At 33.0% G+C, this 23,874-nt stretch overlaps 1 protein-coding gene across 18 annotated transcripts in view; it reads left to right on the top strand.

Moving 5' to 3' along the window:
• Spag16 (sperm associated antigen 16) overlaps positions 1-23,874 on the top strand; it is a 925,858-nt gene that overhangs the window by 75,187 nt on the left and 826,797 nt on the right. For 2 of the 18 annotated variants that reach the window (XM_048808500.1, XM_048808504.1), the window contains one exon: positions 15,700-15,837. The exons of 12 other annotated variants lie outside the window; for them this stretch is intronic. Coding sequence is in view for 3 of the 6 variants with exons in the window: in XM_048808495.1 (XP_048664452.1) it covers positions 15,700-15,936 (237 nt within the window). In the remaining 3 variants the exon portion in view is untranslated. Of the gene's footprint in view, positions 1-15,699; positions 17,508-23,874 lie in introns of those variants that run through there. 4 more of the 18 variants (XM_048808502.1, XM_048808495.1, XM_048808496.1 and 1 more) reach the window with 4 other exon arrangements.

A 23,874-nucleotide genomic window follows, 5' to 3' on the forward strand; every position in this document is an offset into this window, starting at 1 on the left:
TTTTTTTTTTTTTTCCTTACTTGTCTTTTGTTCCTGTCAGGCCACCCTTTGTGATATTTCAAAAGAACTTCTGACCAATATTTCTCCTGCTATTGTATTCTAGTATCTGCATTTATGGTTAGAAGGGAAGTAGTTTTCCATCTGAGTAAGCTTTTTCCCTTGATGTCATAGAATGCAAATTAGGCACTGATCCATACTGTGCTTTCCAGATACAAAGAACAAACATCAGTGGGATTTCTTATTAGAGGCTTACACTGGGTTTTGGACTATGGCTCTCATCCCCAAGCCTTGGAGGAATATCACTCACATGAGAGATTTCTCTTACACTCACCTCATAAGCAAAGACATCCACAGACTAAGGTGGAAGGATGGCAAGGAAACATCACTCTCATGGATCACTTAAGCAAGAGAGGGGTTTGTATCCTTGTATCAGATAAAGTGGACTTCAAGCCAAAGTTAATCAGAAGGGACAAAGTAGTACATTTCATACTGCTTAAGGGAATTATACAACAATAAGCCATAACAATTGTAAATATCAATGCCCTAAACAATGGGGCATCTACATATATCAAAGAGACCCTACTCAATTTCAACAGATAGACCACAACATAATAATACTGAATGACTTTAACACTCCTCTCTTACTATGAATAGATTGTCCAAACAAAAACTAAACAAACTATAGAACTAAATAATACAATTGATAATTTATAATTAACAGACGTACATAGAATATATCATCCATCAGTGATTGAATACCCTTTCTTCTCAGCAGCACTTGGATCCTTCTCTAAAATAGACCATATCTTATGCCACATAGCAACTCTTAGGAAATATGAACAAAAATAGTGATACCACCCTGCATTCTATCACATCATAATAGAATGAAATTAGAAATCAACGATAAAATAAAAAATAGAAGCTACTTTAACACCCAGAGACTAAATAATATGCTATTGAATGACAATGGATAGCAGACGAAGAAGTCAAGGATGAAATAAAAAAAAATACTTAGAGGTAAATGAGAATAGTGATACAACATATAAAAATCTCTGGGACACTATGAATGGAGTGCTAAGAGGAAAGTTCATTGCACTGTTTGTTCACTCAAAGAATAGAAAGATAATGAATAAATGACCTAATATTAAATCTCAAAAGTCCTAGAAAAAGAAGAGCAAATCAACACCACCAGCAGAAGACGGGAAATAATTAAAATCAGAGCTGAAATTAGTGAAATTGACACAAAAGAAACAACTCAAGGCTAGGGATGTGGCTCAAGCGGTAACACGCTCGCCTGGCATGCGCAGGGCGCTGGGTTCGATCCTCAGCACCACATAAAATAAAGATGTTGTGTCCACCGAAAACTGAAAAATAAATATTAAAAAATTCTCTCTCTCTCTCTCTCTCTCTCTCTTTTTAAAAAAAGAAACAACTCAAAAAATTGACAAAATAAAGAGTTGGTTCTTTGAGAAAATAAAGTTGATAAACCCTTAGCCATGCTAATGAAGAGAGAGAGAAAAAACTAATTATTAAAATTAGTGACAAAAAGGAAATAACATGACAGACACTATTGAAATGCAGAATATAATCAGAAACTATTTTGAAAATTTGTACTTCAATGAAATAGAAAATTTTGAAGCCATCCACAGATTTCTAGAGACATATGACCTACCTAAACTGAATCAGGAGGACATGCACAATTTAATCAGATCAATTTCAAACAATTAAATAGAATACACCTTCAAAAACTACTAATTAAGAAAAGCCCAGGAGCTGGTGAATTCTTAGCTGAGTTCTACAAGACCTTCAAAGAAGAATTAATACCAATACATCTTAAGTTATTCCACAAATAGAAAAAGAGAGAACCCTTGCAAACTCATTCTGTGAAGCTAGTATCACTCTGATGCCCCAAAAAAAGACACATCAAGAAAACATAACTAAAGAGCAATATTCCTGATGAACATAGAGGCAAAAATCTTTAATATAATACTGGCTAATTGCATGGAAAAACATATTAAAAAGTTAGTGCACCATGATCAAGTTGGGTTCTTCCCAGGGATGCAAAATTGGTTTAATATATACAAATCAATACACTTAATTCATCACATCAGTAGACTCAAAGACAAGAATCATATGATTATCTCAATAGATACATTAAAAAGTACTTGACAAAATACAGTGCCTCTTCATGTTCAAAACACTAGAAAAACTAGAGATAATAGTAGCATACCTTAACATTGTAACCACAGCTATATATGTAAACCCAAAGCCAACATCATTCTAAATGGAAAGAAAAAAAAAGTGAAAGCATTCCCTCTAAGAACTGAAATGAGATAAGGATGCCCTCTTTCATCACTTTTATACAACATTGTCCTTGAAACTCTAGCCAGAGCAATTAGACAGAAGAAGAAAATTAAAGGGATATGAATAGGAAAATAAGAACTCAAAACTATCACTATTTACCAATGATATCATTCTATTATATTTATAAGATTCAAACAATTCCACCACAAAACTTCTAGAACGAATAAATGAATTCGACAAAGTAGCAGGATATAAAAATTAATACCCATAAAACAAATGTGTTCCTATACATCAGTGATGAATCCTCTGAAAGCGAAATTAGAAAATTAAAAATATATATATTTGGGAATCCATCTAACAAAAGAGGCAAAAGACCTCTACAATAAAAACTACAGAACACTAAAGAAAGAAATAGAAAAAGACCTTTGAAGATGGAAAGATCTCCCATGCTCTTGGATAGGCAGAATTAACATTGTCAAAAAGCCATGCTACCACAAACTTACAGATTTAATGCCATCCCTATTAAAATCCCAATGATATTCTTCATAGAAAAAGCAACCATGAAATTTATTTGGAAAAATAAGAGACAGAGAATAGCCAAAGTAATCCTTAGTGAGAAAAGTGAAGGAGGCATCACCATACCAGGCCTTAAACTACAGAGCCATAGTAACACAACACACATAGACCAATGGTACAGAATAGAAGACATAGAGACAAACCCACGTAAATACAGTTATCTTATACTTGACAAAGGTGCCAAAAACATATATCTGAGAAAAGATAGCCTCTTCAACAAATGGTATTATGAAAACTGGGAATCCATGTAGCAAAATGAAACTAAACCCCTATCTCTCACCCTGCACAAAACTCAAAGTGGATCGAGGACTTAGACACTAGAACAGAGACCCTGTGCTTAATAGAAAAAGTAGGTCCAAATCTCTACCATATAAGCTTAGGAACTGACTTTCTTAACAAGATTCTTAAAGCATTAGAAGTAAAATCAATAATCAATAAATGGGATGGAATCAAACTAAAAAGCTTCTTCACAGCAATGAAAACAATAATGTGAAGAGACAGCCTACAGAATGGGAGGAAAATTTTTACCACATGTACATTAGACAGAGCATTAAAATCCAGGATATATAAAGAACTCAAAAAACTTAACACCAGGGCTGGGTTGTAGCTCAGCGGTAGAGTGCTTGTCTAGCGCATGTTGAGGTACTGGGTTCAATCCTCAGCACCACATAAAAATAAATAAATAAAGCAAAGGTATTGTGTCTGCAACAACGACAACAACAACCCAGAAACTTAAGTAACCCAATCCATAAATGGGCAAAGAACTGAACAGGCACTTCACAAAAGAAGAAATACAAATGATCAACAGATATATAAAAAAATGCTCAAAATCTCTAGTAATTAGAGAAATGAACTCAGAACTATCCTGAGATTCCATCTCACTCATTCAAGAGTACAATTATCAAGAATAAAAACAACAATAAATGTTGGTGAGGATATGGGGGAAAAGGTACACTTGGACATTGCTGGTGGGGCTGCAAATTGGTGCAAATGGAAAGCAGTATGGAGATTGCTCAGAAGAGTTGGAATAGAACTACCATTTGATGCCAGTTATCCCACTCCTCAGTTTATACCCAAAGGACTTGAGGACTGACTGTAGGTTCTTTGTTAGTGGGTGGGAAATTCACATGTCAGAAAAACTGGAGCAGAGCAGATGGAGAGGTTAAGCTGAATGAAATACTAACCTTGGCTCAGTAAATGCAGCAATTATGGAACTTTGGATTTGAAACAGTGTATTTTACTTATGCTGACTTTCCTTTTCTTCCCTTCCCCCATATCCTCCTGTACCTTTCCTCATGGTAAGATGCCAAATATAACTAGTGATGAGAGGAAGGCTCTACCATTACTCCAGACTTTGCTTTTCAGTTGAGTTCCACCATATACATGCATATCACCCCAATAGTTTGTTTGTTACTTTATTTAGGGAACAGTTTTAGTCTATGTGCAAAAGTCTATATGCAAAGGAGGATACTATACGTATCCTTTGGGTAAAAGGGAGAAAAAGTAGGTAAGGGAAATTATTTCTCTGCTTTTAAATTCTAAAGCAGTTATTTGGTGAATTTCTCTGATGTTTGACATCTTTAGGTAAAGTTCGGAAAATGTTAAGAACTTCAGTAGGAAAACAGAACTGCTTTAGGTCTTTTGTTCACAATGACTTAAAGGAGATGGTTACAGAGATGATAGAAGTGTTAAGGTGTCAGAAGACACAGAGAAAGTCTAGAGCTGGATAATAGCAGGACATTGCTACCATCTTATATTGGAAGCACAATGGAAAAATAAGAGTCCAAAAGTTGGGGCCATCTGATAGGAGTTATATTGTTGAGAAAAGAGCTCTCTAGTAGATGGAGCCATGGAAGACATATGACTGTAAGGAAAGACCTTCTAACACATATTAGGGGAGGGACAAGAAAAAAAATATATATATATTTAAAATATATATATTTTAAAAATATTCATAGCTGAGCAGTCTGTTTTCTGTCATGTTGCATAGCTAGTATGCTTCTTCCTTCTTTCTAGTTCTCATTCAGTGTTTGCCTTTGCATAGTTAGCACCGTGGCTTATTGAAATTGTTTCCCTCATGATTTGAATCTTCAATCTTGGAGAGTCTGAATATGTAGTGAAACTGCCGTCGTATACTGTAACTTTCCTTTGACATTTACTATTTAATGTGGAAGTAATGAGATATATATCCCCATTTTTTTTGCTGGGATCCAGAATGTCCTCTCTAAGACCATCATTTAGCAGTAACCCAAATATCTACATAGTAATTGAGAGCTGAACTGTCGCAGAGATCCCTGAATCCTAAATGGTAGACTTAACTTTCAATTTGATGGCACCTATCCTATATGCCAAGGTGGAAGCATTCTTCCCTTTCAGATTAAGCCATCTAACAGAGTCCCGGGTTGTTGAGGATAGGAAGAAAAACCTCTACAGGCTGACTTTAAGATATAATAATGAGAAGAGCTCTTTCTATCTCTGTGAACCCTTGATTTTTTTGACTATCTAAAAACAACATTGGAGGTTATTGTTTTTAAACTAAAATAATCACTGAACTTTTGATAAATGACTGCATTTTTCTATATGGCTGTTGCTGGGTGACAGTCTACCACTAATTCCACAGGTGTTAGATCATAACCACCATTTTTGAGTGCTCAGGAAAGGGTATCCATTCAGAGTAAGTTTCTAATTATTTCTGAAAGGTCTGAGGTACAACAGTTGCCATAGTAAATTGTCACTGTCCTTTGAGGAAGGCTTGGAGGAAAATTTATAGTTGTCTTTATGTTTTTGAATCTACAAAAAATATATATTTTGTCCAGTGAAAACACATCCCTAGCTCTCTAAATTGGAAGAGGTACAATATAACGAAACTGCCCCTAGATGACGAAGGTTCCTGGTTCCCTTCTGTTGGCAAACTAGACATTCAGCATTGGATGCTAGCCAGGTGAACTTTGCTTAAGGAAAGTTCTTCTTATTAAGCCTTTGTATAACTTCCATCTTAAGAAAGTGCCTATATAAGCCATTGAACACACAAGCAAGGAGAAAGAACAACATTCACAGGAAAGGGCACATTATCTACCTGACAATTGAAGACATTATCTGCAAGGTATGTCTTTTGATTAGTTTACCAATGGGACCCAGATGTTCTCATACTTTTGCCCATTTTAAGAGATCCTGCCACTGTTTTCCTAGATTTTATCTCAAAATTGCTAGTGTTATTTTTCTATAAACCCCTAACCAATCAGCCAAAATGAGAGCCACTGCCAAGAAATAAATATAGATCCATCTTACATGGCAAAGTAGTGGCCATATATAGTGTCCAAATTTCTATTTACATGAAGGCTTTCCATCTACCACTTAAACTTAAGAACTTACCTTGATAGAATTATAGTGCACTGAATTTACTTGTTCATCTGGAAACCATGATACAATTTTTTCTATTCTCTTAAAGAATGTCATAGTGAGGGAGATGTAGCATTGAACTGGGAACAGAAGTTTGGAAGTCTGAACCATCTATACAATGGAGTTTATTTGTGCTTTGTTGATGTGCTCAGGCTTAATTTCAATTATAATTCTTGCTATTTAAGGTGAATTATTGTTTGCATGTCTAGATTCATGCCTTTATGCTTCTGATACATGTTGAGCAATCCAGGCCATGAAGTCACTTTGTATTAAAAGTTCACAATTTTGGGCTGGGTTTGTGGCTCAGCAGTTAGAGTGCTCACGTAGCACATGTGAGGCACTGGGTTCGATCCTCAGTACCACATATAAATAAATAAAATAAAGGTATTGTATTCACCTACAACTAAAAAAAAAATAAAAATTAAAAAAATGTTCACAATTTCTGCCAGAGCTCATGATCATAGTAGGAGCTAATTCCTAAAAGGAAAACAGTTTAATAATAGTTATTAATAAGGATGAAAGTAACTTTTCTCCAGAAGTCTAAAATAATCAGTACTGTGGTTCTCCTATTGGGGCTTGTTATAGACCTCTACAGCATCCACATTTTCCATAGGCAGTTTGAGCACCAGTAGATCTGCTAGGCTGTAAGGCCCAAGAGGCAGTGTATCTTCTATTGCAAAGTTTTGCTTAGTTCAGACATTGTTTAAACCATGTTGGCAAGATGGAGGATAAAACATACATTGACTTCCCTTTTGTTTAGAAGCAATATTGCACATGCTCTAGGCCTCAGCCTTTCTTTCATGTTTGTTTATTCTCTGGCACACGTGTCTAAGACATATAGGACACTTGTCACTTTCTGCTCATCAGACCCAGTTAAGGTGCTTTTTCTGATGTAGTAGAGCATAAAGATGATCAAGATCACTATATTTTAAAAGAGTAGGGGAGTTTATATTGCCTTGGGCAAAAGATGTTAGTTTTATTGCTGACTTTGCTATGTAAAAGCAACTTTAAAAATCTACCGTTACTCTGGGAATTGAGAAGAAAGCATTTATGAAATCAGTAGCCTCATCATAAGTATTAGGGCGTGTTTTGATCTGCTCCAGTAAAGATACCACGTACGGCACAAACCCTATATCCCAGAAAAAATGTACCTCCTCACATAATACTTAGATCACAGAGTGCTTAGCACCTTGTTGACCCACCTTGGCTTAATTTCATGCTTCACTTATTCTTAGCTTTTCATAATGCAGTGCAAAATGAATTTAAGGGTCTAATTGGTTGGCAGAGATGTCTAAATTACAACTTTGTTTACTTTATAGATCTTAATTGGTTTGCATAAAGATCATATGAATCATCTTAAATCATGGTATGCACTCATGAGTGGATATGAAGTCTGAATAGATTACCATGGAAGTAGTAGAAGATTCTTTTTACAAGTTTATGGGACCTTAAGTTTTCTTGACATTCTAAAACTGTCCCTATCCTTAAGCATATCTATAGATAGTAAAAAAAAAATATGAGCCATGAATTATTGTCCTTCTGTTTGCACCAACCACCTCTTTTGTATATTTATCACAAAATCCAAAGTTTAGTAAACCTCTGTAAACATCTTGTTTATCTGTTATGATGAACATAATGATTAATGAGGTTCTATGATATTTTTTGACAGCGCAGATCACTTCTGACTATTTTATGGCTGTGGGTAGGAATGTTAACCTGAGAAGGAACATTAACATATGTTATTGTTTACTGAATTGAATGTACACTGCTTCAAATCTTATTTTCTGATAGGATGAAAAAGAACACATTTGCCAAATTAATGGCTGTACACCATTTACTTGAGTACCTTTAATCTGCTGTTGCAAAGATGCCACATGAAGCAGAACAACTGCAGTTTAGGCTGCTGCTTGGTTAAGTTTGCAGTAGTCTACTGTTATCTTCCAGGATCTTTGTTTGTATAGAGATCTGATTGGGGTATTATCTGAGAATATCATGGGAACTACAATATTTACATCCTTTGTTTAATCTCTGCCACTTTTTACAAACCTCTCCAGTAAGCATGTTACTTATTATTATCTTGATTAGGAAAGGGAGTTGTTTTAAATGCTGCCATTTAGCATTCCCTTCTATAAAAACCCTTATCCTACAAGCCAAGAATAAATGTGGGAGATCTGCCAACTATTAAGTGTATACTTTCAAATTGTTCATTTGGAGATTGGGAAATGACTAGTAGATGTGTTCATGGATCCTATCTCATTGTGAGTCAGACTTAAAAAGTTCCCTATTTATAATCTGTTCCCTTTATGTTCTGACCTCAACAATAATATATAATCAGGGACATTATAACCCTGTGAGTTCCAAAATGTTAATACCATGCTAGTCTCTGTGTCAGTAGTCTCACAATGTTTGAGTATTCTTTCTTTTCTAAAGTATAGTTTCCTGAGTAGATGGCCATTGATACTTTGGGGGGAAGAATGTAAAAATCATTGTGTATAGTTACTGTCTCTTTGCAGGATCTTTTTTCCTGGAGATCCGACTTTTCCTATAGTCAGTATGTTCAGTGGATGAAAATGGTCCAGGCATGGAAAACAGACAATAATTTGTGACTTTTTAATGAGGTACCTGCCCTCAGCATCTTGATGTTTCATTCTCATTTTTTTATGGTTGTATAGACTGAACAACATTATGCCTGTTGGTTTCCCATTTTTTCTGGCCCCAAAAGATGTTATATGTTACTGTCTCCCTAATTTTTTATGGTTAACACCATCCTAACAGCTGTTCTGACTTCACTGCTTTTTTCTAATATTATACCCACTTTGCTTTGCCTGACCACTACATTCAGAGGATCTTTCCATTGCTTTCAGGAAGTCTAGTTCATCAATGACATCTCTTATTATCATCCTAGAGTGGAATCACCACTGAGATTCTCAGTGATGTTACTGCCCCTCTCACCAGTGCAATTCTTATTGCTTTACTACTGTTGTATCTTCTGGTCATCTGTGTACAGGGTTATGTTATGGAGTTTTTCACTTTGCATAGTGTGTTCTCTTGTATATGCTCACTTTGAGTTTTTTGAGCCTCCTTACATCATTTGTTGTGGTCGACTTGTGTTTACACTTTATTTAATAATCTGTCATTTCTTTCCAACTTTCTAAGAACCATCCTCACTCAGATCGTATTAACCAGGGTCCTTGTCTAGGGCATTAAATCCTATATTATAGATTTTACTCTCATACTGATAAATTCTCCTATATCTGACATTATTTTCTAGTTCCCTGTCTCATCATAATCTAATCCTACATATATGTCCTGCACTACAAATAAATGTTGGCTCATTCCTAAAGTTCCTTTAGGAGTAGTTCTTATAATGCCTTAACAGAGTGATTACATTTTAGGCAAGGTTTTATCGTGACTTAAATAGATTTTGATCTATTGGCCAGAAGAGAGGATGAGGGATATTTTGTAAAGATATGTGTTGTCTTTCAAGGCAGAAGAATTTGAATTGTCTTTGGTCAAGGGAAGCATGCTAGTTTTAAAATGGAGAGCAAGGCCACTTCTATGGGTCCAGGGAGTTCAGGGAAATCTGAAGATTTAAGATTTTCAAATGTATTGTCTCATACTTCTCCATAACATATCCCTCTACTTTAGAGATTTATCCAAAGAAGGTATAAAAATGGCTAATAAGCACATGAAAAAATGTTTAACAGTATGGTAGTTCCTCAAAAAGTTAAAAATAGAATTAGTATTTACCATATGATTCAGCAATTACACTTCTGATTACTATCCCATAGAATGGAAAGGAGGATTTTAAAGATGTATTTATATACTCATGTTCATAAGCATGTTATTTACAATAGACAAAAAAATGGCAAGAACATGGATATGAAGTACATGCTATAGTACATAGCATGGGCATTATATTAAGTGAAACAGGCCAGTAACAGACAAATGCTGTCTGATTCCATTTTATTGATTTGTCAAACTTATGCTTTATGTAGTAAAATTTCTGGATACAGAGAGTAGAATGATGGTTGTCAGAGCTGGGTAAAATGGAAAATGAGGAGTTATTATTTAGTGAGTATAGATTTTCAGTTTTACGAGATGAAAACTGTTTGGGATATGGATGAGGGTAATTTCACAATGTTATAAATGCCATTATAACCCCTAAACTTTGTTAAAAGCATAAATCTTATATGATTTTAGTATAATAAAAAATTTGGAAAAAATAACATATTTTCTTTGGATGGATAGAAACAGAGGATATGCTGAAAAGGGCATATAATTAAGGCATCAACTGATTCATAAACATTATAGTGTGTATAAAATTTTTTATGATATTTTATATCTTAATAATTCAATTGTAGCCAGTTAAAAAAATACCTGTTTCATTTCTGGATAGTTTCACTTCATCTTACTATTTAAATAAAATTTAAATGTTTTTTAGAAGAGCAGTTAAAAATCTTTTACTGAAATTTTTAGATTATATGCTCAGGCAACAATGATTGAATTAGCCACAATTATTATACCTTATTATATCTTATTATAAGACAAAACTTTTCCTAAACCTTTAGAAATGGATTTAAATTTTCATTAATAACTTATAATTAATAATTTTAGATGCATTAGTTTAATCATTTATTTTATCATTAATAATACATGTTATACAAACATTACTTTTTAAAACTTAGTTAATACCATAAATATAGCTATTAAAACAACAATTTTCTCATAAGCTATGGGTAGGTTTCATTTTAATCCATTTATCTTAATTCATTTAGATATTTAGAAATATTTTGTTAAAGGAATATATTTTTAGCCTTCATTGAGTTCTTTCATAGTTTAACCTTGCATAAGTTAACTATCATAATCTGTTTGCCTTCAGCATAGCATCTACCAACATACTATATAGCATATACTTCAGTAGATGCTGTTTTAAGAGTGTGCATTATTCTGAAGTCTAATCTATAATTGAAATCCAGATCTACCACTTATTTCTTGTACTAACATAGCATGTTATTTCATGTTTTCATTTCTAAACACTAAGAATAATATATTCATCAAAGAGTTTTTGTCAGGAAATGAAATAATATATGTAAGATCTCTAACACAGTTCCTATTAGAGAATTTATACTTAGGTAATGATAGTGTTTCTATAGAAAAGGTTACAGGTTAAGATAAATGATCTTCAATTTTTTTTATAACTTTATTTATTTATTCATTTTTATGTGGTGCTGAGGATTGAACCCAGGGCTTTGCATGTGTGGGCAAGTGCTCTCCCACTGAGCCATAACCCCAGCCCCCCCATCTTTAATTTTTAATACTATTTTTCTCTTTTGTTTAAAGTACTATATGAATCTACTGACTATAATTCTTTTAAAGACTTCCGTATTTATTACTTTTTAACTATTTAGTCATTTCATTATGTAATGGCATGAATAATTTAGCAAAAGATTTACCTAATTGTAGGTATAGTTTTCCTAATTTAGTTAATATACAAATAGCAGTATGGAACTTAGAAATCAATGGTGGCTAATTTTTATGTACTCTTAACGTTTGCATATCCTCTGATATATATTTGAAAGTGCTTAAATGCTCATTAAAAGTACACAGTTCTCGACTTCTTTGGGTACTGTTCTCTGTTTTGATTCCTTTAATGAAAAAAAGAAATGGATTTTTTTTTTAATGGGAGTCTCATAATATTATGTTGCCTAGGCTCATTTTAAACTTGTGGGCTCAAGTGATTCTCCTACTTCAGCTTTCTGAGGATCTAGAAGTACATGTGTGCACTACTATGCTTAGCTAACAAATGGAATCTTGTTTAATATATTTATTATGACATCTGCCAGTAGTAATTATATAAAATAGATTATAGTTTAAATATAATTGTATGAAAATGTAGAGAGAGGATTCCCATCAATTCTCATGTGATGGCATGTGTCCTTGTATTATGCCTCTCATAATGGTGGTCTTCAAGAGTTTTCAGCGGATACCTTGCATTTATTACATTGAATTTAGTTGCGTTTACCCCCATGTTCTGAAATATTTCTATGCAGATATTTTTATTTTTGCCTAAAGAATCTTTGTGACTCTGGCATCAATCTAGGATCTGATTGATATTTTCCAGTAATTTAAAATATTGCATCAGAATGTTAACCATTCTAATTTTCATATATGTAGTTGATAAGAAAATAGTTTTGCATTTTTTCAGGGTTTTATAATGTAGAAGGTGTGAAGAAACCTATCATTGTGTGCCAAGGGAATTTTAATAATAATTTGAAAACATTGGTGATGTTTTCAACAGTTGAAGTAATTTACTTAAAAATCCCTCAGGAAATATATTAACAATGTATTTATTCAAAGTATTGTGCCATGTTAAATAGATAAAAATTAAATCAATGTGTTTACTTCTGTTTTGAGTAGAAAATTAAAAAATATACTTACATTATTACACTAAATAAAAAGAAGTAAATGTGAATCAGAACAAAGGAGATGCTGATTATTCTTAGGTCTTAAACTCTACCATTTATTTTGAATTATATGTAAAACCACAAATAATTTAGAAAATATGGAAATGTATCTGTAGTGAAAAAATATGCTTAGGATTTACAACATTTTGAAAACTTCAATCAATATAGTATCCATATTTTAAAATACAATTTATATTACCACAGTTTAAAATAAATATATTTAATTAATGATTAATTGAGATATGTGTATTCGAATATAATGTATAAATGAAATACATATATGACAAAATAGATGACATGAAATGCAGTGTATGTAATTTTCTGTTACTTGCTTTTTGACTTAGTGTTTTGTTTTTAAGGTTCTTCCACATTGCTATATGTGGCTATAGTACAATTTATAGCATTTATTTCTATGTCTGTTGTTAAAGAATGTTCAGATTGCTTCCAAAGTCTTGGTTTATTAGACAGTGATATCATGGATATTATTCTATACATCTCCCTGGGAATCTATGGAAGTTTTTCTGTAGGGCATTAAATCTAGGAATGGGGATTGAGATTTTACTAGATCATGTCATATTCTTTTCAAACCAATTGGTCATATTTACAGACCTTCCCCAGAATTCCTTATTACTTTGCAATCTTGCCAACAATTGATATTTACCAGGGTTCTTGATTTTTTGCCAATCTAATGATTAAAGCATTACCCTATTAGATCTTAATTTTCGTTTTTCTGATTACTAATTGTGACATGTGATTTTTTTATTATAGGCAATTCGTGTATTAGCTTCTGTGAAATAATACTTCATAACTTTTGCCCATTTTTCTGTTAGATTGTTGGTCTTTAAAAATATTTGAAATATGTTTGACATACAAATATATATTTCTTCATTAATTTCAAGAGATACATTTTTGAAATGTATCATTTAAAATGTATCTTTCTGGGGGTGGGCCCAGGCTGTGGCTCAGTGGTAGAGGGTTCACCTAGCATGTGCGAGGCACTGGGTTCCATCTTCATCACTGCATAAAAATAAGTAAAATAAAGGTATTGTGTCCAAGTACAACTAAAAAAATTTTTTAAAAAATGTATCTTTCAAAAGATACATTTCTTGATAAAAATGTTTTAATCAATTTTATGAATGCAGATTATCTTGTTCCAGATAGTGACATATTTTCAATTTATTATTTTTTAATGATCGTAAATTCTTAATTTTAATGTAATCAACTTTATCAGTGCATCTTTTTATGTTAACATTTGTTGTTACTTGCTTAAGGAATTTTTTTCAATCTATAATTTCTAAAAACAGACTTTTCTTACAAAAGCACAATATAATTATTTAAATTAAGAGGTTAACATTGATAACATTGCTTTTATTTAATTTACAGATTTTATTTAAATTTTATATTCCACTGTGCCTATATTTTTTAGAACACTTAACCTTTTTATCTGTATATAGTTTTAGATTCACATGCACTTGTAAAATATAAATCAGTGAGATCCTCTGTACCCTTTTTCTATATTTCACCAACAATAATGTCTTGCAAAATGTAGTACACTATTATAACCAGGATGTTGACATGGATAAAATGAAAATATAGAATCATAAGGATTCTGGTATTGCCCATTTATAGCCCTTATTACCTTTCTCTATCTCCTATCCCCCAATTCCTAACCCTAGGCCACCACTAATCTGTTCTCTGTCTATATTTTTTTTTCATTTCAAGATTGATATTTAAATGTAATAATACACTTTTTGACTTTTTGGACTTGACTTTTATCCTCTGCATACTTCATTTGCAATTCATCCAAACTGTTTTGTGGGTTAAAAGTTTGTTCAACATATTTTAATATGTTGTATTTTGGTTTTCATTTAGTTTTACATAGTTTTATTTTCATTTCCTTTTTAGTCTTCCTCTTTTTACTCTCTGTGACCCTCATAGATGATTTTAATAAAGTGTGTTCAGCTTCTAATTATTTAGAGATTTTCCTGATTGATTCCTAGTTTGATTTCCACTATGAACAGAAAACATTACCTTTTGTTGGTAGGTTGGGGATAAAGCCTGAATCACCTTTTTTGTCTGTTGGGTAGGAAATGGTAACATGTCTTATCATTATACTATTTCTTCAGTCCTGTTATGCATCACCAGTTATCCTACCTGTTTCAACTTGTCAGAGTTCCCCCTACATTGTCTCTTACAACATTGCTAGGGTTTATAGTTATACTTAGTAGGGAAGATCAGGTGGAGAGATGATTCTACACCATCTTTTCTAGACAGATCATTTGCTTTTCTATTTTAAATATTTAATTACCTTGAAATTAATTTGTAAATGTGGAATATAGTAGGAATCCAGTTTTACTTTTTTTTTCATTCAGATAATTGCTTGTCCTAGCATAGTTTATTATATGGTTCTTCTCCCTAGTGAAGAACCAGCTCCATCATTTATTTAGTTCCCATGTATACATGAATTTGCTTCTGGACTTCTCATTGTTGAGTTTATTCACTCCTCCTGCAGTAGTACACTTTTTAATGATTACAGTTTTTAATAAGTTTGAATGTATTTTATTTAAGTCAATTCCCTCAACCTTATATTTATTTTTAGAAGCATTTTAGCTATTCTTTTATATTTTTTCTTTATAAATTTTAAAATAGGCTTTCCAAATTCCTTAAATATTATTTTTCTTGTGATTTTTGTTGGAATGTCTTTGACTTTATAAATTAATGTGAAGATTCCAGCATCTTTATGATATTGCATCTTTCCATGAATAAATGAATGAGCATGGTTTATTGCCCTGTGTATCTTGACTCTCTGTAGATGTCTTTCATTAACATTTTTATAATTTTCTCTATACAGACCTTATAGTGTTCATATTAAATGTAATTCTAAGGTCTTATAACTTTGTTATTGTAAATGTTATCTTAAAATAAAATAACCTGTTCCTCTCTTGGCTTTGAGGCCTCCTTCAACAGAACTCAAGAGGGAGCTTTTGAGCTCAGTGCAAGATCAACCCTCTGTCCAACTCCAGTTCTTCATCAGAAGGAGTGGAGAGGGAATACTCAAACTTGGAATAAGACTACACCTCTGCAGAACATCATTGGCAAGAGACAACAGAGTGCACCAACATTCAGAATAAGACCACCCACCTACAGGACATCTTGCCTCTGTCAGCGGAGGCCAAGTGGGAAGTTCTGAGCAACAGTCTTCTTGGCTTGTCGTCCTCCAGTGCATCTTTCATCAACATCTACACTTTTATCCATGTTCTTCTTAGTATTCATAAGAAGCTCAATATTCCCAGTTCATCCTTTATTTTCAGAACTCTCATCTTCCCTAAGATACCTTGTATCACTTTTTCTGACCCAATCTCTCTTTCCTCTTTTCTGACTTCCCAGACCCTTTCTCTATACTCATTGGAACTCAAAGTTGGTGAGCAGTGAAATGTTCCCTTTCCTTTTGTGCTAATGGAAATTTAGCTTTCTCTAAATTAGGTAACCTGTTTTTCCTGTAGCCAGTGGGGTTCTAGTAAATGTTTAATGATCAGCTCTTTGAAAAAAAGAAGAAGAAAAAAGCCTGGATTTGTAATGTCTTCCAGTTTCTGTGCTATAAATACTCAGACTGTAGATGTTCAAGCTATAATTTTATTTGAATGAATGAGAATTGGAATTGATATTCACAGTCAGAGTTCTTGGGTCAGTATGAGCCAGCTCTAGTACATGAAGTCTTACAACACCACCAGAGCAAATTGTTCTACTATATACTCAATCATGTTATTGGACCTAGACAGAGGTCAGATAAATGATCTCTGCTTCTCATTGCTGCTATCATTTCCTCTCCCTTCTTCTATCATGAACATATATTTTCTCTGTTTTATCACTATCAAGGTATAACATGACTTTTACTACCTATATGTTAATGACTCCTTCATTTCTATCATTTACTGAGATCTCTTCTCCGAATTACATTTTTATATAATGGGTTGCCTACTTGGTGCGTGTAACTAGATATTAATTTCTTTCTATAATTATTTCTCCTGTGATTTTTTTTCAGTCTTAAATAATAGAAATTCTATCCTTTCATTTTGTTTTTTGGCCAGAAAAATCTCTAGAGTCATCCTTGAGTCATTTCTCTCTTTCTCTCATACCTCCCATTCAATATGAAAGAAATGATTTTGGTTATATCTTTGAAAAAAGTCTATACTTTCATCTTTTCTTACATCTAGCATTGTTGTTGTTTCTTTGTTCTGTCCTCATATCTATCTTGGATTATTCCAATCCTTCTAACTACTCTCTACTTCTGTCTTTGTTTTCCTTTTGTGTCTTTTAAGCACAGCAGCCAGAATGATCTTAAAACATGTTATCCATGACACTGCTGAAAAATTTCCAGTGGCTTCCTATCTTACTTAAAGTTACAGGTGAAGTTGTTATAACTTCTGAGACTATGTGGGTCTGGCCCCTTTTAACTCTCGGCCCTTATCTCTTGCTTTTCTCCACTTTCTATTCATTTGCAGCCCACTAGCTTCCCATGTGTTTGTATAACAGCCTAGACATGCCCTTGTTTTGAAGCTCTTTCTTTCTAATAGAACTATGGAGCTTATTTTTTCTCAAATCAATTTTTGTAATCTATAAGGTAATATGAACAGAGCCTAGCACGCGTGAGGCGCTGGGCTCGATCCCCAGCACCATATAAAAATAAAAACAAATAAAATAAAGGTATTGTATTCATCTACACTAAAAAAATAAAAAAAATTAAAAAATGGAGAAAATTATCTAAGAAAAAAATTAATAATCATGATAAAAGAAAATCTTAATATTTAATTATGATAAAAATGTATCATTATTTTATGATAAAAAGAACTAACACACTTATGATAAAACAAAAACTTAGCAAATGTAGTGGGAAGGGTACGTTTTGAACCTTAATAAAGAATACCTACCTACCCAGAACAACAAATATTCCTTATGTTGAATCATCCAAAGCATCCCCTTAAAATTTTTAAACAGGATATGAATGCCTACTCTAACCACTTCTGCTTAACTGCTTTCAGGAGGTTCTAGACAAGATACAATGAGAAGAAACACAAATAAATTTTTCTAGGACTAGAAAAGGAAAAATCACAGCTACCATTTTTCACAAATGATAACATTACTTAAGAGGAAAATCCTTAAAAAAAACTATACATAAACTATAGAAATATAGAGTTCAGCAAAATCACGCGTGCTAGGCAAGCCCTCTTCCACTGAGCCACAACTTTGACCCCAATCTCCATTAATATTTTGATATGGTAAATGACATTATGTATTTTCTAATTTAAACATTACCTATAAGTCCTAGGATAAAACTAACTTATTTCTTGTGTGTTGTTTGATTTATATTCCACTGAATCTAGTTGACTATTTTTTACTAAGATGTTTCTGTTTATGAATGGAATTGGTCTTTAGTTTCCCTATAGTCACTGTCTTTTTATAATTGTGGTAAATTGAATAAAGTGGAAATATTCCCTCTTTCTTTCTTTTGAAGTGTTATTATACTGTTGAAGATCTGTTCCTAACACATACAGTAGAAATCTTCTGTATAACTAATTGAAATTATTATGTACTTGCAGTCATATTTTGCATTATGGATTCTGCTTTCTTTCTAATAGAACTATAGAGCTTATTTCTTCTCAAATCAATTTTTGTAACCTGTAAGGTAATATGAACAGTTTTGAGTATTCAAATTAAGAGTTTAAAGGTATATGTCCAATTTTTATCATCTTTTAGATTTCCAATAGACATATAATTGTATTGTTTTTATTTGTTGATTTTCTTTTTTTGTCTCCTCTTTCAACGGTTCTTCCTTCCCTCCTCATTTCTCAATAGTCTTCTTGGAGAGTTATGAAATTTATTGGCATGTGGGAAGATCTGACATTTTGAGTTTTATGATTTGTTACTAAGTTTTTTCTTTCTTTGTGTTTTCATTATTGTGATTTCCTTCTGTTTACATTCTTTGTGTTCTTTCGTGTTCCAGCTTTTTATGTTGACTAACTGCATAGTTAATTAATTTTTGGCCTTTCTAAATATTTAATAGAACAGTTTTTCTCCTAAATACTGTTTTAAATGTATCATACAGTTGTTTATATATAGCATTTACATTTTTGTTCATTTTTAAGTACTTTATTATGATTTGGTCTTCATTCCATGTTTTGTTTAAAGATATTTTCAAATGTACATATGCATAGGCTTTGAATTTTCTTTTTTTGTGTGTGGTTATTGTGTATTTGTAGTTGGAATAAATCATGGTCAGAATACATAGTCTATATGAAACCAATCCTTGAAATTTCTTTGGAATTACTGTGGTAGAGATTGCTAATTTTTTACTAAGATATATTTCCTTTATTCCTATAGTTTTCATCATATAATTGGGCATAATTAGATGCTTATATTTCTCATCTTTGTTTTTACGCATAGATATGACTGGGAAGCTAAATTATGCCAAAAGAGCATGCACTTAATTGGTGTGTACCTGTGGAATTGTTTTAGAAGAACTTACTCTTTACTTTCAAAGAAGGATAGTACTTTACTTCTCTGATCATTGATGCAGAGCTTTGCCATGTCACTTATTTAAGGCCATTGATAATTTTAAAAACCAGACATAATGGAACCTTGATATATGCTTGCATATTTAGGTTTGCTTTCTTTTGCTTTTGCCATAGAAAACAGTGTGAGTCAGTTTGCCTGTATCCTGATGAAAGATAGGAGCATCAATGACTGAGTCCAGTCCCTATTAGCTGACCTCTACAAATGCTTAAGCTAGATGAATGCTTTTTGTTTTATACCAATTAGAATTAATTGAATAATAAAAAGTTCAAACACTCTAACCCAGATCAAAACTTTACTTATTTACATATTTTTTGTCTGATAATTGGTTCTGTCTTTCAACATAACAAAATTATAAAGGTAATTTATGTGAAATTTATTTTTCTGTTTCAATAGCTCATGTTTGTCTTTTTTATCTAGCAACTATATTAACATAAGTAATTTTGAAATATGATTCCTGTTTAGGTAGCATGTCTTTTATTATTTCTCAAAACTCCTACTCATTATTGCAGAACATATTGCCTTCCTACATGTAAAAAATTCATTCATTTTTGGGTTGCAATTAGTGTATATTATTCTGTTTTATTCTTTTTTGCATTTCTTAGGCTCTTTCAATTTTTTCATATAATTGCTTGTGCTTCTTTTTAAAATATTTCTGTGCTTTTCTTATTCTCTCTGTATGTTGACTCTTTTTGAATCCATCTTTTGTGTTTTTATATATGAATCTATATATCTTAATTTTTAAAGGCTGCATTTATTTTTTAAAATGTTGATACTTGTTGATAGCTCTTTCTTGCTTACACATCACTTTGTGTATGCATTTTATTTCTTTCAACATTTCTATCAGTATGCTTCCCTACATTATGGGTGACTTAAAGTTTACTCTCCAGATTACATTTCTGAGTTTTGTACTTATCATAACAACACATTTTTTTGCTTTTGTTTAATGTTTATAGTTCATGTTCAGCTGTTTTCCTTTGTTTCTGTTTTTTTTTTCTGTTGAGTGTAACAATACAATAAAGTCAACCTGTTTTACAATAAAGTCAACCTGTTTTACTTATGTTCTAGTTGTTTTTTAGTGGCAAAATCCTTCAGTGTATGTAGTCTTACAGATTACTGGAACCAGTTGCTCAACACTTAATTTTAATAATTAAGATTTTCATTTTATGTATCTTTTAGGATATTGTAAGTAAATACTTATCTATATTTAATCCACATAAATAAATTATAATATTTAAGTGCTTTATTTGGGAATCAAATATTTTATATTCAACGCATAATCCCAATTTTTATTAGTTTTATTTGTTCTAGGTAGGATGAGAGAAAGTAAATATTTAGTTTGGTCAGTATAGGGCTTATTAGAATTAAACTGATACCAGAATGATGTTTGGATTTAGATTGAATAACAAGAAAAGGTATAAGGTAAATTAAAATTATAAATACTCACAAGAGAGGTTGCCTTAGTTTAGCTTCTTTTAACTGGTAAAGGTAAAGGAGTAGTGGATTTGTATACCTGCCATTTTCTCATCCTTTTCAATAGTGTTCTTTTTTCCAAAAAATATTTTTACTTTTTAAAAAAATATTTATTTTTAGGTGGACACAATATATTTATTTTATTTTTATGTGGTGTTGAGGATCGAACACAGCGTCCCGCGCATGCTTGAGTCACATCCCCAGCCCCTCAAAAATATTTCTACTTTTTAATACCATTCAGATATTGGAGGCTTGGTCATAGAAACAAAGGCATAAAATCTGTATGCAGTTTCTTTATTCTTTCCTCTCATCAGAAATTTATTAAATACATACCATATGGGAGGCTGTGTGATGAATGGGAGATAACCAAGGGACATGGAAGAATCCTGGTTTTGAGAATTTCACCTGTTAGAGCAAATGGATGTTTTACTCAGTTCTTTAGTCAGCTTTTTTGTTGCTTTGAACAAAAGACCTGACAAGAACAATTTAGAAGAAAAGTTTATTTGGCAATCATGGTTTCAGTGGTCTCAGCTCATAGATAACTGGCCCTTGTTCTCTGGGCCTGATGCGGGGCATATTGCCATGGTGGAAGGGTATGGCAGAGGAAAGCAGCTTAGAACATGGTGATCAGGAAACAGAGAGAGCTCTTGCTTTGCAGGGACAAAATATATATCCCAAAGGCACACCCCAGTGGCCTATCTCCTCTAGTTACCTTACCTCCTTCAGTTACCACAAAGTTAATCCCTATCAGGGGATTAATTTGCTGATTGGATCAAGGCTTTCATAACCCAGTCTTTTTACCCTAAATCTTATATTTTCTCATACACGAGCTTTTGGGAGACACCTAACACCTAAACCATAACACTCAGAAAAGTTATCTATTTACTTAATTCTAAACTGCTAACTTTGGTACATTAGTGCATATATACTAATTGAGAATAAGGTAGTATTACAATATTTTATTTAACTATAGGTTAATGTTATTGTTTTTATTTAGTAATTTATGAGGTAATATCATTAACCAAAATCATTGAAAGCATTGGATTTCAATTAACAAAATGTAAACATATGTGATTCTCTATATTATGATGAAGAACATTCCCATATTACAGAGGAAAAATACTTAAGTTTAGAAATAATAGAATACAAAGGAGAGATTAAAAAATGAAAATTATAAAGAAATAATGAGTTTCCTTATCAAAATGGGTAAGGAAATCAATTTAAAATATCATTATGAATTTTTTTTTTAATATCTTTAACATTAAATTTATAATAGTGGGTAAATTAACTGCATATGTATTATATTTAGCTCTTTCAGTCTATAATATAAGATATTCATGAATCATCTTTGATAATGCTATTAATTAGTATGGTAAAATACAATAATAATGATTTTAGTAAAGTATGAATTAATAATTGTGTTATAAGATATCTTATTGTATTTTCTGAACATGAATATCTAGAGAAAAACTCTACTATATCAATAATTTTATAAATGTCATAAACTAAAGCTTGGTATCTATAAATTAGATATTATTTAAGCATTATTTTGGAGTATCAGGTTTATGAAATAGTCTCAAGTGTAGATAAAAAATTCAGGAATAAAAAGTTTTCATCCTAAGAAGATAATTTTTATGTATATTTGTCTATATGCATATTTATTTACATACTAAGTAAAATTTTGAGCACTGATGCTATGAGCCAGGAATTGAGTATACTTTATATTTTTTCCCCTTTTAAAATTATCCTATGATTATCGGAGGATCCAACATGGCTGCGGGCGCGGAGAGATCAAGTCTCTGACCTCTCCAGCTACGCGGGCATAGGGAGGCGTAAATTGTCTAAATGCTGTTTGCTCAGGATCACTAGGCAATGCTGAGCTGATGTGGATCTGGGGCGAACAGTTTGGGCCCCTCAGAACACACACACGGAGCCCAGATCCGCTGCATTCAAGTTCGCCTGCTTCTCGTGACTCAGCACTAACGATCCCGCTGAAATAACTGGTAGGCCATCTGAACATACAGAGGTAAAAGCCAACCAAGCCTTCATAGGCAGTGGCCACAGGACTGAAATGGGGCTTGGGAAAGTCAGTCAGGACTCACCCGTTGCATTGGTCACCCGGCAAAGGGAACGAATGGTCACCATTTGCAGGGGATACCACCTTGGCAGAGAACTGACGTCACGGGCGGAGGAGATAACTTCATTGAAACCAGTGCGACAGGTGTGTAATCCCCTAGCCATCTCTCTCCACACAGTGGGGAAACCTTAAGAGCCCCTCCCAGCTCTCCCGTAAGGGCCCCTCCTAGCTCTCCTGTGAGCTCCATAGCCAGAGCGAGGGAATCAGGAGTGGCACGGGACTAGTGGCACGGAACTCCCGGCTACCGCTCCCACCAGCGCTGACAACTGAGGTCTCTTGCACCAGCTACCGGGGGCGTGGCTACTGGAGGGCAAGCAAATTCGCTGGGCGTTCTCAGCCCCAAGCTCTACAAACTTAGGGTCTGAGGGAGGCAAACAGGGAGAGTGTGTCCAGGCGTTCATGAAAACAGGGCTCCCAGGAGCAGCAGACCTGGCTTGTAACCAGTATTGTGGTAAGCGTCACAGGTGAGCGGGGCCTGGCTTGAGGAAACACAAGAGAAGGCCCTAGGCACTCAGGATTGGAGACCCGCCCAGTCTGGGAGGAAGAGCTGCTGCACAGTGAATGGTTCCCACCTATTGAGAGGAGAAGCTTGGCCCAGTGGGCACAGCTCCACCTACTGGAAGAGAAGTTAATTGAACTCTATGACTGCATTTATTATTATTTTTTTTCTTTTTCTTTCATTTTCATTTTTTTGTTGGTGTTGTTGTTCTTTAACTTTTTTAAATGTTTTTATTTTTTTAATTTTTTATTTTATTATTATTATTTTTTTAAATTTTAATTTTCATTTTTTTATTATCATTATTATTTTTTTAAAAATATTTTTTTCTTTCTTTCTTTATTTTCTATTTTTTTTTCTTTTGTCTTTTCATTTCTTTTCAATTTTCTTATTCCCCCTTCCTTGAATTCTACCTGCCTACTCTCATTCTCTTTAGTGACTTCTTCCCTTCC

The sequence above is a fragment of the Marmota marmota genome, unplaced genomic scaffold, assembly GCF_001458135.2.
Source record: "Marmota marmota marmota unplaced genomic scaffold, marMar, whole genome shotgun sequence".
Taxonomy (NCBI): domain Eukaryota; kingdom Metazoa; phylum Chordata; class Mammalia; order Rodentia; family Sciuridae; genus Marmota; species Marmota marmota.